Below are 16,946 nucleotides of genomic sequence, written 5' to 3' on the forward strand. Positions count from 1 at the left end.
GGATCCAAGGCCACAGGTGACATGTATAAAATGGGGCAGATGGCCGGGTGCAGGTCCTCATTAGGTGGCTCCCTGCCACCCATCTTACTTCTGTCAGGACTGTTTCCCCAACCCAAAGCATGTGCAGAAAAGGCCGCAATGAAAACAAACCAACAGCGTGATGACTCACCACCCGGGTGTTTAGCAAGACTCTGGTTTCTGGGTTGGGGGTCGCGCCAAGTCCACTAATGGGCTCCTCCACTTTCACTTTCACCGTGATGTTCTGGGAGCTCACGGCGTTTTCCACCATCAGCAGCATGGGGCTCGCGCGCTCCCCCACCCCGCTCAGCTCGACCACTGCAAACCAGGTGTCGTTGGTGTTCCGGGCGCAGTCCGCTGTCAGCGGAACCACGGCTGGTGGGCACGCCCCTTCGAAGGGGAAGGTCCGGTTCTCGTCGAGCCAGCTTGCTGTTGCGTTCGCCCCTGAGGAGATCTTCACCACCAGCCACGTGTGGTTGGTGGGCACGTAGACTTTCCCGCTCTGAGGAGGGGGGTAAATGACACGGAGGCCCGACACCGGAGAAGCCACCCAGAAACTACAAGACAAGTTGGCACTGAAGACTCCATAGTCCACCGTGGCATTGACGGTGTAGAAGCCGGGGCGCTCCAGTCCGGGATTGGATGGGCTGGTAAGCGGCGTTGCCTGTTCGGTGGCAGAGAGAACCCTGAGAGAGCACACGGTGTCATTGTTCCAGAGCGCTCCAGTGAGGCAGGTGGACAGGCTGGGCACCCAGTCGGAAGAGCTGGTGTTGAAGTAGTTGGTTCTGTACGGTGATATTGTGCTTGGCCGACAATGGAGGAAATAGCCCGGCGCTGCATCGTGCTGGATGCTGAAGACATCCTTAGGCCGGACAAAGGTGTCTTCACCTTGAAATGTCACCTGTGAAAGGGAGGGAGATTATTTTGATTCCAGGGTTTAAATTCTCAGCAGCCACCGTCGTCCCCTTCATCAGTCCTAAATTTGGGCAGGTGAGAAAGTTTACTGTTGAATTTACAGCTAGGATCAAGACCACAGCAAATCCACTAGAGCAGAACTCAACTCAGGGGGCATTCTTACCATGCTACGCGCTTTGCTGATATGTATGGAATGTGCTGTAAACTAGGGGAGACACATCAGTTTTATTCCACAGGTTGAACCTCTATAAAGCAGGACTCTGGTCAGACAACACCCTGCCAGACCACAGATGTTCCTGGATCAGAGAATGCTGGTGTGCTGCGTGCGGGGGGGTGAGAGAGGCGGAGAGCTAGGGGGCAGTCAGGAGCCAGGGGGCCAGAAATTAACTCCCCTGGTCCAGCAAAATCCCTCATCTGGGACCAATCAGGTCCCAAGTGTGCGGGACCAGGGAGGTCCAACCTGTACAGCATGGGTCCATTAAAATCTTGCACAAAGCTCTGAAAACGGAGCCTTCCATCCACTTCATAATCGTAACAAATGATTGGGAGACTGGTTAGAGGAAGGAAGCGGTCATAGTTCCTGGGTTCTATTCCGGATTTGGCCACTTACCTGCGGTGTGACCATGGATAAGTCACTTTGCTTCTCTGTGCCTCAATGTCTCCATCTGTAAAATGGGCACAACACCTGCCACACCGGTTGGACCCACAGTTCAGTACCCAAGGAAAGTCGCCCTGTCCAGAAATGGGTTATACCAGTTAATTAGCACTTACCAGATACTGAGCAGAGGCGCCTGGCGGGATAGTGAAGAGAAACTCTTTGAGGAGTTCATAGCTGAGCTGGCTTTCATTGTGCCCAGAGAGGGAGGTGGTGCTATTGGTGATGGAATCGTTGGCACAATCCGCTGGGCTGCAGCAACTGCTTAGCGACAAACATGTGTTAGTCAAGTGACACCATTGGAAACCAGCAGGGCATTCAAGTAGTGTCCAGGGTCCAATATCCTGAGAAGTGTGTGTTGGATAGGTGGCGGTTTTTTCCTCACTGTAACCTGGAAGGTGGGAGGAAAGAACAAATCTGCTAGCTCAGGCACATACTCGTGTAGAATTAAACTCAGAACAAAATCCCCACATGCTCAAAATTCAAGGTACTTTCACATTCTCCCGTGAACTTGAAAAAGTCAAAACTGTCCATCAACGTTGCTTTTGCGGCCAAAAATGGACCATGTTATTGGAAAAGTTCATTCGGGGGGGGGGGGGGGGGGGAATGGTGCCTTTTCCAAAGAAAGCAGGCCAATTTTAGAGCTATTTCCAAGCAAAAGCAGGCCCCCACCCCACCCTTTGTTTTTTAAGCAGAGCTGCTTTTCATGTTGAAAACACATTGGGAGTTTTTACAAGTCGGTGCTTAGATACAGAATATCAATTTTCCAATGTCAAAATCTCTCTTTTTTGTTTGTTTTTTGTTCAAAACTCTGGACTGTGTGACTGCATCGAACAAGCTTGTGGGAAAATTCATTCCCACCAAAATTGTGACTCTTGCACAGTTGCACTGAAGATTCATTTCTGCCCAAGATCTGGTCAGTCTTTGTACTTCCTTACGTGGGACAATTCCTTAAGGAAGCCTTTAGAAGCCATTATCAGAAACATCCTCCTATGGCTTCAAGCGTGGCCCAGATACAGACTTGCGAAAGTAGAAGTAACTTCCCAGACATCAGATACGGAGTGAACCAGCTCTGCCGAATTCACAGCATCTATTGTCAAGCCTGCAGGCTCAGAGCAATTCCCCACCACTGCCCCAGCGTTAAAGCTGCCTGGGAACTACAGGGGACTCTTGTCCAAAGAGTGTGGACGCTTTGTGAGGCAGACCAAAGGAGACTACGCGGAGGGGGGTTTGTGCAGCACTGTAGGCCTTTTCTGGTCTGGGGATCAGCATCGTTTCCCCCTGGCACTTACATTCTGAATGAGCCACCTGAATATTAAAGAGGAAACCAAATGAGCTTGTGGCCCGGGGGTAGGCCCAGACAGCGGCAGACTGTACACTAACGATGCAATGCCCTGACTTGCATAGTCGGGCAAAAGAGATGATGACTATTTATCACAGCCCCTCTTCTGCTCCCTATCCAAGGATGACACCCCCGCCCATCCCCCCTTCCCCTGTGATTCCTTCTCTACTGAAAATCTTCCTTGAGTTTTTCCTCCTGTCCTCTGTCTCCATCTTCCCCATTGCTGCCCTGGTTCCACTGCCCAACCCAGCTTCTCGCCTCAGGTTTCCCTTGCCCCACTCAACATACGCACTAACCCAGAATATTCCCCTCACAGCCAGCCCATAGCCATAGAGTGTCTGTCAGCTACAGTGTCTGGCTATATAGTGCCAGTCCACCCTCATATTTGCCCACTGCTCTATCACCCTCTCTATGTCATGTGGGTTGGGGGCTATGCTGGAGGCAGGATATCTATAATTAGAGCCATGGGATTTCCATAATTTAGAGCTTCAGTCCTCCAGGGCTCTAACCACAGAGGCATGGCCTAGAGCGCCTCCCCTCACTCACAAGCGGGGACCTCCCTGACAGCCTAGGAGGCTGGAATGCTCTGGAGGCCTGGTCCATTTTTTGCTGCTCCGCGGTTGGAAGGCCGGAACGGCTCCGTTGGTTGTGTGGGGAGCAGAGCGGCTTCTCCCTTCATGGCTAATTCAGACGTTCAGGTCCCATCTAGCCCAGGAGACACCATAGGACCAGAGAGTGAATGATGCTACTGGTGCCCCAGAAGTGAAGAGGCAGGAAGCCGTAGCCATGGCGAGAGGAAGGGCCTTTGTTTTGTCAGTTTAATGCCAAGGCCCAACACCTATTTTGTGGAACGGGTGACTGTTAAAGATTTACCCCTCCCATCGGAGGGCGAGAGCTCATGAAACACATGCACTGAAAAGCCCCCAGAAAAACCAGAGAAGACGACATCTTGCCAGAGACATCTCAAGATTAAAAAACCAACCCCTCTCTCAGGCCTCCTCTCTCCACAAGAGGAAAGGCCACAAACTCAGTGGGGTTTTTAAGTAACTCTTTCTCGGCAACCTTTAAAAAACCCTTGGAGTCAGGGGAGGAGAGAGAGATGTACCTTCTCGACGTGCGGGTCTGTGCACCTGAAACCTCACGTGAACCGGCCGCTGCAGGTCTTGGGTCTCAAACTCAAAGGCTGTTAAAAATGCTTCCTGCTGAAACTCCAAAGTGGGGAAGACCATCGTCTGGAAAACAAAACCCAAAGCCTTCAACTGGCACTGCCCTCACGGAGCTTCCCTCCGCAGGGACAGGGTGCGAGCCCTTACCTCCACAGTGTCCGACGGCGCTGGCAGAGACCTGGCCCTGGCCACGAGGTTCACAGACCCGGGTGTGTCAAACGCAGGGTTGCCCACATAAAAGTTTTCGGCATTCAAAAGAATTCCTGTTTCCAAGGGAAGCATCAGGCAAAGCCAGTGAGAGCCAGACCCACCCGCGCTAGATCACACGGCAGCTCGGAACAGTAACACCCAGCACAGGGGGAATTACAAAATGGGGTTTGGACCAGTTCAAATCACATGCTCCCTCCATTCTGGGGGAGAGGCAGCTGCAATGATGATTCAGTTACCTTCCTCTCCGCACAGCAGCTTTGATTCCTTTCCCAGCCTGTGTAATTAGAGCGCGCAGCGTTCCCAGCACGACAGGGCTGCGCAACGGCCAGCCATGTCGGCTTCTGGGAATCCTGCGAACTCCACCCAGCCCGCTTCAGGCGGGATTCACAGCGCCGAGGTTCGCGCAGGACTTCTGGGTAGAAGCACAGCCCGCAAAACGCCACGTACAACTCAACTGACACCGCCCGGTCTCCGTCCTAACAACCGACATTAGCGCACGCTAGTCAGGCAGTGAGATACGGCATCAGGGAGCAGTGATGGGGACCTCTCCACCTCTCGTCTCTTCATCCAAGTCCCCTCGCTTCCCCGTTTCTCTTTATTCCCAACATTCCCGTCTGTCTTCCCCTCCCTTGCCCTGGAGCGAGGAATTTGTCTTCCAGCCAGCCTGCTTCCTCCTGCGGCCTGTGTGAAGGGGACCCTGTAGTGGCTTCTCCACCAAGGATTCTCGCCTCAGAGTCACCCTGACATGGGACACCTTCGGCAGCCAGAGACCCAGCCTGTGCCTGGAGCCAAAGCACATTCCGTCTCCAGCACAGGCACGCCCAAAATTTGTCTCAGGCTCCTCACTGTGAACTTTGGGGAACCTGGCCTGTGGCTGTCCACATGGAGGAAACTGGCTGGAAAGGAAGGCCACTGCACACAAAGCCGGAGCCTCCGGGAAAAACAGGATCTCAAACAGCCCTTAGAAATCCTGGGGAGCTCGGAGGAGGCAGCCCTGTGTGTCTCGGCATTCCCTCCCATCCCAGGCTGGACTACACACGTCCTGCTGTCAGGGATGGGGCAGAGGGACCTCTTTGCTAGCACAGGTCCAGATCCGGAAAGGAAGCAGAGGTTAGCCAACCCTGCCTTTTGCCTAGCACAGATACCACTTAGCACCTTGTCGGCCTCAATGTAGCTCGGGGGTGGGCAATAATTTTCGCTGCGGGGGGGGGAGGCACACCACAGATTTTGGTAAGCGGTCAGGGGCCGCACATTTCTTCTTAATGAAATTACATCGCCAGCTATCGCGAGGCTGGGCAGGACCCGGCCCGCGGGACGGAGCCGAACGATTCGATCTGCTTCTGTCCGCTTACAATTTACGTCCTGCTGCCAGAGCCGCTCTGCTGCTATCGCATTGCCTGGCCGCTGCCGGGGCAGCCCCACGATCGGGAATGGCAAGCCCTTTAAATAGGGGCCTGCTGCCTGAGTCACCGCCTGGAAATTCGGTGGCATGAACAGCAGGATATGAATAGTAAGTGACCACATGCCACCCATAGGCAGGATCAAATTGTTAGGTGGGCCGGACGCAGCCCACGGGCCGGACGCAGCCCACGGGCCGGACGCAACCCAGCTATGATATAGCTGGTCAAAGCTGACTTAAGAGAGTAGCCAACCTTGACTTAACTTCCACCTCTTCTCCTTACTCAGCTTAACCCCTCAGGGCACCGCACTTCCATCCCCACAGCACCAACTCTCAGAGTGAACTGGCTCCGGCCGCGGGGCTCAATCTAGCAGTGCAGACCTTTGGGTTCAGGCTGAGGCTCGGTAAACCTTTATGGCAGGAGGAGCTCCAAGCTCGGGCTGCAGCCTGAACCCTCGTGAGCCCAAACCTGTTGGCCCGGGGTGTGCGATTGCTGCCGTGGTTTTCTTATTGCAGCATAGACGTGCCCTGAGGGTATGTCTAGACTACATGCCTCTGCAGGCAGAGGCATGTAAATGAGACTACCTGACATAGTCAATGAAGCGGGGATTTAAATATCCCCCGCTTCATTAAAATAAAAATGGCCGCTGCGTTGTGCCAGCTCAGCTGATCGTCAGCACAGCACAGCAGTCAAGACGCGGATCGGTTGGCAAGGAAAGCCTTTGCCGACCGATCCTGTAAACCTTGTTTCAGGAGGCATAAGGGATCGGTCGGCAAAGGCTTCCCTTGCCGACCGATCCGCGTCTCGACTGCCGTGCTGTGCCGACGATCAGCTGAGCTGGCACAACGCAGCGGCCATTTTTATTTTAATGAAGCGAGGGATACTTAAATCCTCTCTTCATTGACTATGTCGGGTAGTCTAATTTACAAGGCTCTGCTGGCAGAGGCATGTAGTCTAGACATACCCTGAATGTGCAAACTGAAAAGGGACACTGTGGCAGAGGGGGAGGGAAGGAGGGAACTGACGTAATATCCAATAACAAAATACCAAATGCCTGTGTAAAATGCACCCCCCTTCCAGGCTCAGACAACTGGGGTGCTGCACAAGCAGCGAACACAGCAAAAAAACTAATAATGAACAAGAACATGGTGTAGCCACATTTTGGTCTGTCTTCTTCCCTGACTTCCCAGCAATAGCAGGGTGCAGGCTGTTACACTTAAACCTGATGTAGCTGTGTACTTAAACCTGAGCACGGGTTTTTCCCCAAAACTTTTCTCCTACATCTTATTATGAATACGAGGCCACGTCCCTGGTGATGACGCAGTGCCTGGGTGGGGTTAGAGAACCTTTGAGACATTTGGGTAGGGCTGGCAAGCTGGCCACATGCCAGAATCCTGCCTCTCAACCCACCACAGAAAGACCAGTTTATGGCTATTCTCCTAGGGCTGCTAGTCAGGGGTCTGAATGTCAAATCAATGGGGTGTCCTGCTCACGAGGGCAACCTGAAGTGAGCTGGTAAACTCTGCACAAGTGTGGCTAAAATAATACAGCCGGTCCCCGAGTTGCGAACGGGCGACTTACGACCGTTCGCAGTTACGACCGAAGCTGTCGTAAATGGCGGACCCCAAGTTACGAACGCGATCCGCGCTTACAAACAGCGCAGTCACGTGTAACTCTGTGGGGTGCGACTGACGAACAACCGAGTTACGACCAATTGCTTGGTCCATAACCAGTTCGTAAGTCGGGAAGAGGCTGGACAGGGACGGGGCCCAGATAATTAGAGGACAGAGAGACAGACAGACTCTGCACACCAATCAGGCCTGTGCACTCAAGCCTGATATAGAACCATAGAATTCTAGGACTGGCAGAGACCTCAGGAGTCATTGAGTCTGGCCCCCTGCCTAAGGCAGGACCGACCCAACTCAATCAGCCAGGACTTAAAACCTCTAGGGATGGAGATTCCACCCCCTCCCTCAGGAACCCATTCCAGCGCTTCCCCACCCGCCTAGGGAAATCGTTTTTCCTAATCTCCAACCTAGACCTCCCCCACTGCAAGTTGAGACCATTGCTCCTCGTGTTCTGCCATCTGCCACCACTGAGAACAGCCTCTCGCCAGCCTCTTTGGAACCTCCCTTCAGGAAGTTGAAGGCTGCTCTCAAATCCCCCCTCACGCGTCTCTTCTGCAGACTAAATAAGCCCAAATCCCTCAGTCTCTCCTCACAGGTCATGTGCTCCAGTCCCCGAATCATTTTCATTGCCCTCAGCTGGACTTTCTCCAATGTGTCCACATCCTTTCTGTATCGAGGAGCCCAGAATTGGACGCAATACTCCAGAGGTGGTCTCCCCAGTGCTGAATAAAGGGGAATAATCACTTCTCTGGATCTGCTGGCAATGCTCCTCCTAATGCACCCTAATATGCCATTAGCCTTCTTGGCTACAAGGGCGCCCTGTTGACTCACATCCTCTGTCATCCCCGAGTCCTTTTCTGTGCTTCCAAACTAATGCACGCTCAAATATCGTAGGTGGCTATAAAACAGGACATTTGACCCATTCTACCTTCCTTCAAGTGACCCTACAGCACATGCTTTTGTGTCCGGAACGTTTGTATGAGACCCTGAAATGTCCAACTCCCTTTGGACTGACATGCCAGTAACTGATGCTCAACCCATCCCCCTCCTGCCGACACGCAGGCGCAGGAGGCCTGCAGAGAGCTGGGCCGCAGGAGAGCCCACCTGTCAGATTGTACTCGCAGACGTAGCTGTGCTTGGCCATGCACAGGTCCGTGTTGCACTGGCCTGTCGGGCCCATCCGGACACAGTGGTCAGCGTTGGATGGATGGGGCTCTCCCGGCAGCCAGTTCTGACAGCTCTCCAAATTAAATCCTTCGTCCTTCTGCTGAGCTCCAGCGCTTGCAAAATCATTGAATCCGATCCAGACGTCCAGGCCCCTTCAAAACAATGCACAAGGACGCCAGCACATTTCAGGAATTGACAAGTGTTAGGAGGAGCTGGGACAGATTCCACCCCAGCTTCTCAATGAAAATCAGCACCCCCCCCCCCCCCCACCGCCATCTGTGGTCGATGCGCCCTTTTAATTACCCAGTGATTGGGAGACCCATTCTCCCCCAAACGCCCTGACTCTTGACAGACAGTTTCCTAAGGAGCAAACCGTATGGTGAGCTGCTCCCCTGTGAAAGCCATTCTCAGAAAGGCATTTTGTTCATGCCTCACCAGGTGTGCAGATACCACGGTGAACATCTAGCAATGCCGGCGTCCCAGAGGGAATCATCAAGTGATCGCCCATTCCCAGGCTAGGGACACCAACCCTGCCCACCCTGGCTAACAGGTGTGCTACCTGAATCTGCCTTAACAAAGCTGGGACCACGTCTGAAGTTCTGCACTCAGAACCTCCTGAGGAATGTGTAACCGCCACCAGGTAGATTTGAACCCGGGACCTCTAGAGTTGAGTATAGGAGCCTCTACCCTCTGAGCTAAAAGCCAGCTGGCCCCAGCCCATGCTGCAGAGGTCTCTTGATGGTAGCTGTTGCTGTGGTCTAGGTACCACTCGCATTGCTCAGTAACCACACTAGGTATGGGGGTTACAATAGCACTTGGGCTCTCCTGGCCAGGTGGGCTGCCGAGAAAGCCGAATTTCCATTCGCTGTGCGTGCTGTCTCTGTCTTTCAGCACCCCTGCATTTCACCTATGGGAGCGTCTCATTAAGGGAAGCTACAGTCACGCCATCCTGAGATACATCCTGGTACAGGAGCGGGGCACCTCGACACTACAGAATATAGCGTCATAGCGTTTCACTGGCTAACCGATGGAAGGGGGGGAAGAGGAGGAGTGGCTCTCGTCCGGCTGGAGTGGTCCCCCCGCACCGGTTGACCTGAAACAGAAAAGCTCGCCAGCTGAGAGCAAGGCTCACCAGTTCAATCTTCTCAGCCCTAGAGCAAATCCATTTAGGACATGGAAGCGAAGAAGAAGGTCACATGCAATGGAAACTTCCAGGGTCATTTTAGGTCAATGGTACATAACTTCCCCACATGGCATTTTGACTAAGCACCAGCGTTGGCTCTTGCAGAAAATCCTGTGGGAGCTCAACTGGTCGTGGGCAGTAGGAATTTCCGCTTGACACCTCACCCCAAAGATGCGGCTCTCATGCGCAGGCCTTTGTTTCATACTAGCACAAAGCACCGCTTCTCCACCCTCCCCTGCACTGCCTGGCTGCTTCTGGGAGGGGTCCCTTCCAACTGCGCCCCTCACCGCTTCACTTTCGAAATCCGAGCAGCCCGCGCGGTCGTGCCGCTGTGTCGCAAAGAGCGGCCGGCAGAGACAACTGGTGTCTCTCCACCACCAAGTCTCCACTGGCTGACACGATTAACGAGGTCACACCGAAAAACGGCGAGAAAAATACTTGTTCTGTGAATCAGTCGTTTTTACCGCAAATCGGATTAAAACTGAAGAACGGCTGTGCTTTGTTCCTGAACTCTCTGGAAGGGATTCAGGAGAGTGGGCTAAGGACCAGCCTTTTTGCTGTCATCAGTCAAACCCAATCGAGTTTTTCCCTCTTCTAAGTCCAGCTATGATCTAACTGCAAGTCATCCAACCCACCGCCCCAAAGATTGGCTAGATCTTTCCCTTGTCTCCTGCTTGACTAGTGGTTTCCGTACCTCTAAAGAAGGGGGCATTGGGGTAAATTCTCATTTGAAGTAGGAGCTGGATTGCGCCTTCCTTATTATAGCAGTAGGATCTGAGAACTAACAACGTGTCTGTCTTGGGAGAGGAAAAGTTCTGGCGTTTTGGAAGGGGAGAATGCTTCGTCCCCTGCTGGTTCTAGGTGTTGGGGGAACTGGCGTGCAGGGCTCTGGTTCTGGGAAAGATCATCCAATGATGGGAGAGAGGAAGAGAAGAGAGTGACCGTAAACGGCTGTGTCCGCTAATGGGAAACAGATTTTTGCTTCTGTCATTTTCCCACCAGAAACCCTGGAAGTCGCGCGTTCCAAAATAACCCCGTGGCTTATATTTCATTTGTCTTTTATCGCCAGGGAAAACGCATCCTGGAACCATCTCATTCATGTTTATCTGAGCGGATTAATAAATAAATAAAGAGAAAGAGGGAGCTGGAGCGGAGACCAATGAGCAGCAGCAGCTGGAAAACAGCTTGGCCGGCTCGCTCTTTCCTGAGTGTCATGACTTCATCGCCACGGCAGTCCATCCAAAGCCCCGCACGCAACGCGAGACAGACCGGGCGACCGGCCGTGATGGGCTCCTCTCACTTGGCCTTGCTGGGCAGCACATGTTTGTAATCTCGGGATCAATCCCAACGTGACGAGAGCAAGACAAGAAAACAAGTTGGGGAGAAAGGCCGCTGGGCCCAGGGCAGGCCTGTTCAAAGGCTACATCACATGCAGCTGCTCCAATCTCGTGTGCTTTCTGGGACGTGTTTATGAAGGAGCCGCTGCCAACATCTGCATCTGTATGGGCTGATGAGAGCTGTCAGCCCCTCGGAAAGCTCTGAGCGCTTCCCCTTTAAGACGGCTGGTTGCAGGAAGGGCACTGGAGGGGTGGATTTCATCGCAGGTGGACACGTTCCCTGCTTCCTGTTTGGAACGTGCGGGCTGGGAGGTGGAAGAGAAGCCTTCCGAGCCCCACACACGGGAAAGTGGGCTGCCCCGGCTGACACAGGATCGGGGTCTCACGCGGAGGTTGACACCACGGGACGGGACGGCTGCGCGAGACTCAGCTGAGAGCGGCAGGCTCCCCAGCACCACCTGTCCCCTTCCTATCCCGCCTGCCTCGTGTCGCTGGGCGCCACGACCCTGACAGCACTTTGGACCATTTCGTACGTGGTCTGGAGAAAGGGGGAAACAGTGCGGTGGCAGTATTTGCAGATGACACTAAACTGCTCAAGATAGTTAAGACGAAAGCAGACTGTGAAGAGCTTCAAAAGGATCTCACCAAACTAAGACATTGGGCAAGAATACGGCAAGTGAAATTTAATGTTGATAAATGCCAAGTAATGCACATTGGAAAAAATCATCCCAACTATACGTACAAAATGATGGGGACTAATTTAACTACAACCACTTGAGAAAGAGATTTTGGAGTCAGTGTGGATTGTTCTTTGAAAATTTCCACTCAGTGTGCAGCAGCAGTCAAAAAAGCAAACAGAATGTTAGGAGTCATTTAAAAAGGGATAGAGAATAAGACAGAATATCTTATTGACGCTATAAATCCACGGTACGCCCACATCTTGAATACTGCGTACAGGTGTGGTCACCTCATCTCAAAACAGAGATCTTGGCATTAGGAAAAGTTCAGAAAAGGGCAACAAAAACGATAAGGGGTTTGGAATGGCTGCCATATGAAGAGAGATTCAAAACATTGGGACTTTTCATCTTAGAAAAGAGGAGACTAAGCAATGATATGATCAAGGTCTATAAAATCACGACAGGTGTTGAGAAAGTGAATAAGGAAAAGTGATTCACTTGTTCCCATAACAGAAGAACTAGGGATCACCAAATAAAATGAATAGGTAGCAGGTTTAAAATAAACAAAAGGAAGTTTTTCTTCATGCAATGCATGGTCGACCTGTGGAACTCCTTGCCAGAGGATGGTGTGAAGACCAGGACTTTAATAGGGTTCAAAAAAGAGCTAGATAGATTCATGGAGGTTAGGTCCATCAGTGGCTATTAGGCAGGATAGGTATGAATGGTGTCCCTAGCCTGTTTGTCAGAGGTTGGGAATGGGCGACGGGAGAGGGATCACCTGATGATTCACAGGGTACACTTTGCCCCTCACTCAAATGACCGCCAGAGAGCAGCTAGGGTCTGGACCTTCCAAGGTCTCTTTCATATAATCCGCCCACATGGTCCTGGAATAAAATGCTTCTCTAGCAGGACTGAATTCCTAACAAATTCAATCGCCACTCCTGGGTCGTAGCCAGGGATGCTGGAGCATGGCTGTGCTCATTCCACTACCTTCTGCCTTCACCCAGGCGTTAGGGATGTTAGCGTTTTGTCGTTTAAACGAGTAACCGATAAGCCTGGACTATATCAGAGGCAGGAAGTTGGGAGGGGGGAGGCGGGAGCTGGTATCTGTGGGGAGCCGGCTTTTAAGCTAGGCTCCCCATGTGTGCTGGTTCCTGCCAGAACAGCCTGCTCTTCTCCTCCCCGCCACTGCCTCCCACAGGGACAGCAGCATGGGGGGGCAGGCGGGAGCCAGTGCTTGGGGGGGGGGAGCAAATTTATAAACCATTTCCTCACAAGCACCAGCTTCCCCCATGCTGCTGCCTCTGTATCAGAGGCAGCAGCGTGGAGAATAGGGGGCTGTCTGAAGCTCCCCATATGGACTGGCTCCTGCCTGACACCCTGCACTGCTGCCTCTGATACAGGGGCAGCAACGTGGGGTGGCAGGGGTCCCCCAGGAGTGGGGCCGAGAGCTCAGCGCGCACTGGCTGCCCCCAAGGGAAATTTTAGTAACTGTGTAATCGATCAAACTTTTTACAGCTACACAGCTACTAAAATAAAGGTCATCTAGCATCTGTACCAGACATACATGCGCAGGGACCTGAGGATGTCCTCACTGGATGCAGTGACCCTGATGCGGCTATGTCCTATAACAAGCGCACATGCCCTGGGAGGCTGGGTTGCAGCGAATGGTTGCCGCTTCCCCGCCATATTGCATCGCTTCTCCTGGACCGTCTCTTCCCCGGGAGCTAATGAGCAGAGCCCGCGATGCCCGGCCAACAGGTAAAGTCACCGCGTGGCTGGTAACCCCCCTTCCTGCGTCTGCCGCCGATCCCTGCAGAGCACAGATGCCCCCAGACTGTGAGAAAGGCGAGGGCCCTGCCCAGGGCAAATCCCAGCCGCTGCCGCCCTCGCTCACCTGATGATATGAGCGACCAAGAAGCGCTGAATCTCAGGACTGCTCACAGAAGCCAGCGCTCCGTCGCCACGGTCCTGGCAGTGCTGTTGGGCCTCCAGCCACGGGGCCTTCTCCACCACCAGCCGGTAGCAGTGACGGTTGCCAGGGAAGACCAGGCCATCCGGTGGGCACATTGGGTGAACCACTGCACGAGAAACAACCCAGAGCGTGACCCCCCGTCGGCAGACCCGGGGGGGAAGGTGGCTCACCCGGGAGACCCCCACGGGGCCAGTGCGAGGCACCAGCTCAGCGGCTGTGATCACGTCTGCCTCTCGGGGCTGCCTGGAGAGAGGACACGGAACCCACGAGGAGTACCGGCTCTTTGTGTCCTTCAGGGGTCGCCAGCCTCCAGCCTGCGGGCCAGTCCCCGGACAGAGCAATTGTGCAATCCGGCCTGGGACGCCCGGCGGGCTGGAGGGGGGCTTGTTCATTGCTGGACCCCAAGCCCCGCCCTCTCCCATCATTGCCCCGCCCTCTGCCCCCCATGGGGCCTCGTCCCCTGAGCACGCACGTTTGGGAATCACCAGAGGAAGCTGGTTCTCCCCCCCCCCCGCTGCCCTCCCTGCAGCGGCAGGAGCCACGGGGGAAGCAGAGCGGGTTGGGCAGGGCACACTTGTGTCATTGCACTCCACTTCCCCATGGTGAAAGGGCAGGGTCGTGACTGCGGCCACCACCAGGCCCCCGGTGATCCCCAAAGCTGCATGCTTGGGGTGTCATGTGGGGGAGAGGGCGGGGTGATGGTGGGAAGGGGCAGGGCTTGGGGGAGGGTAACAGACAGCCGGGCGGGCTGATGGTGGGGGTTGGGGAGGGTAACAGACAGCCAGGTGGGGTGATGGTGGGAAGGGGCGGGGCTTGGGGGAGGGTAACAGACAGCCGGGCGGGCTGATGGTGTAAGGGGCAGGTATTGGGGGAGGGTAACTGACAGCACCCCCAGCCCAGCATGATCACTCCAGCCAGGACCGGCCTGCGGGCCAGGAATTTGTGACCCCGTCTGACTCCCTTAGCTCCAGCAGCAGGGCCGTGTGCACGTGCTGCCGAGCGGCCTGAGTTCTCACCCCACGAACGGGCTGCAGAGGGTGGAGGTTGCCCTATCATCCAGGGCATGAATAAGGCAGAGGCGGGGGAGGAGGGAAGCACTGATATAAAGAAAAAGGCCAGGTGGGCATGGCCACACAAGGGGGCACTTCTAGTGAGACTGACCAGAGGCCCAAGCCAGGCACCGTGCGATGGAAGAAACCCTGAGTACTAAGACTGCCCGGCCTGTCTGCACAGAGCGGGTCTGGTTCACCAGTGCCTGGTGCACGCCTTGCACCAGTGCAAAATCCTGCCAGAACATTGTACTCCAGTGGTGGATTCACGCACCAGAGGCACGGCAGCGGGCAATCGGGCCCTTCGCTCCAGGTGCTTGCAGGGCCTCGAAAGGAAGCAAGTTTTGGGGGAACCAATTCTCAGTGTCGTTCGTCTCACCACCCAGCCCAACCCAACCTCAGCCCCTCATCAGCCTCATCGACTCACCTTTGCCCAGCCCGTCGTTCTCGGCCACGATACGATACACGGCGGGGAGGCCGATGCCGCCCCTATTCCTGATCCGTAGGTCGAGGCTTTCATTCGTCCGCACCATGGCAGGACACTGCAGGTCTATCAGCTCAGGGGGAGCCACCACCTCGACTTCGGTGTGCACGGCGGCGACCCGGGCGCCCACAAAGAGGGTGACGGTGACGTTGTAGCGCCCGGGCGAGGCATACTGGTGGAGCACGGCCTTTTCGGTGGTGTTGCGAAGCCCCGTGTGGTCCCCGAAGTCCCACTGGACGGTGCTGACCGTGTCTGGAGCACTGACATGGAAGGCCGCTGCGTGGTGACGGTGGTGAGGGCGGGGAGGGCCCGTGAGAGAGGCCTGCAGCCGGGCCGGGAAGAACGAGCGGAGAAGGGAAGGGCCGCCGCAGGCCTGGCCAGCAGAGCCCTCGGTGCAAAAGGGCAAACAGCCAGAGGAAGAATTGGGTTCCACGGCAACGCCGCACAGACACTGCGCCTGGGCGCCGAGGCTGCCGTACTCCTGGGCGTCCGCGTAGCAGAGGGCGCTGCAGGCCTCCTCGCTGAGGTTTGCGGAAGGAACGGACGTGAAGAGGATGACGGAATCGGCTGCCCCGGTGTTGTTGTCGGTCACGCAGGCGATGTACGGCGCTCCTGGAGGGGACACAACAGAGAAACGGGCTGCAAACCAACCACGCCAGGCCGTCACATGGGTGGGGAACCCTTCCGGGGTCGGGGGCCGCTGGCCTGCACAAAACTCAGTCGGGGCTGCACAAAAACCCCCAAACCAAACCTCTCACTGACATGGCCCCTGACTGAGAAGGAGAAAGACTCTCTCTGCTTAGACAAAATGCAGGACAATGTAGCACTTTAAAGACTAACAAGATGGTTTATTAGGTGATGAGCTTTCGTGGGCCAGACCCACTTCCTCAGATCAAATAGTGGAAGAAAATAGTCACAACCCTTTGGTATATATGGCTGTGACTATTTTCTTCCACTATTTGATCTGAGGAAGTGGGTCTGGCCCACGAAAGCTCATCATCTAATAAACCATCTTGTTAGTCTTTAAAGTGCTACATTGTCCTGCATTTTGCTTCAGCTACCCCAGACTAACACGGCTACATCTCTATCACTATTCTGCTTAGACGTGAGCACACGGTAGAGGGGTTCTCTTCCTGGCTCTGCCAGTGATCCTCTGCAAGGCCTGGGGTCGTTCACTTAACTTCCCTGGTCTCTGAGCAATAAACCCACGCCCAAGCCCCGCCACACGGAGGTGCATGCCCACTGGCACACACTCGGACTCCGACGGTGCATGCACCACACACAGACACATGCAGCAGGTTCCATTCCGAGGGCAATAAATCATTCGCGTATGTTCTCCCACTCTCGACCTGCCTCCGAGGACGGGTGGGTTTTTCCCCCCTCTGCCACAAACACATGCTGATTTTGCAGCGTACACGGCCTCAGCCCAGCTGGGATTTCTTTGCTTCATGTCGAGTTCTGCCCACGCAGCTGAGGCCTGTTTACTGGTCTGCGTCTCACTGTTGCTACAACATCTCCCAAAACATCTCAGCGGTGCGGTCCTTGTGTCCGTTTCCCATAACGATCCCCCGCTGCCTGCCCCAACAAGCCTTGAGCCATGCTACCTATTCAGAAATGCCAGAAGGAAAGCCCCTTGTAGAGGCTTGGAAAGTCCCTTTCATTAAAAACGCCAGCCCAGTGACAACCCCACACGATCAGTGACCGCCGTTAATACCTGCTGGTGTCTCCCAAGGAGAGACA

At 54.5% G+C, this 16,946-nt stretch overlaps 1 protein-coding gene across 1 annotated transcript in view; it reads right to left on the reverse strand.

The window, feature by feature from the left end:
- PKD1 (polycystin 1, transient receptor potential channel interacting) overlaps window positions 1-16,946 on the reverse strand; it is a 148,779-nt gene that overhangs the window by 64,071 nt on the left and 67,762 nt on the right. The window contains exons 5-11 of the mRNA XM_075899843.1: window positions 15,150-15,818; window positions 13,596-13,779; window positions 8,439-8,653; window positions 4,244-4,359; window positions 4,036-4,162; window positions 1,705-1,979; window positions 170-919 (exon numbers count right to left, since the gene is read on the reverse strand). Of these exons, the coding sequence (XP_075755958.1) occupies window positions 170-919; window positions 1,705-1,979; window positions 4,036-4,162; window positions 4,244-4,359; window positions 8,439-8,653; window positions 13,596-13,779; window positions 15,150-15,818 (2,336 nt within the window). The remainder of the gene's footprint in view (window positions 1-169; window positions 920-1,704; window positions 1,980-4,035; window positions 4,163-4,243; window positions 4,360-8,438; window positions 8,654-13,595; window positions 13,780-15,149; window positions 15,819-16,946) is intronic.

The sequence above is a fragment of the Pelodiscus sinensis genome, chromosome 16, assembly GCF_049634645.1.
Source record: "Pelodiscus sinensis isolate JC-2024 chromosome 16, ASM4963464v1, whole genome shotgun sequence".
In the NCBI taxonomy this organism is placed as follows: domain Eukaryota; kingdom Metazoa; phylum Chordata; order Testudines; family Trionychidae; genus Pelodiscus; species Pelodiscus sinensis.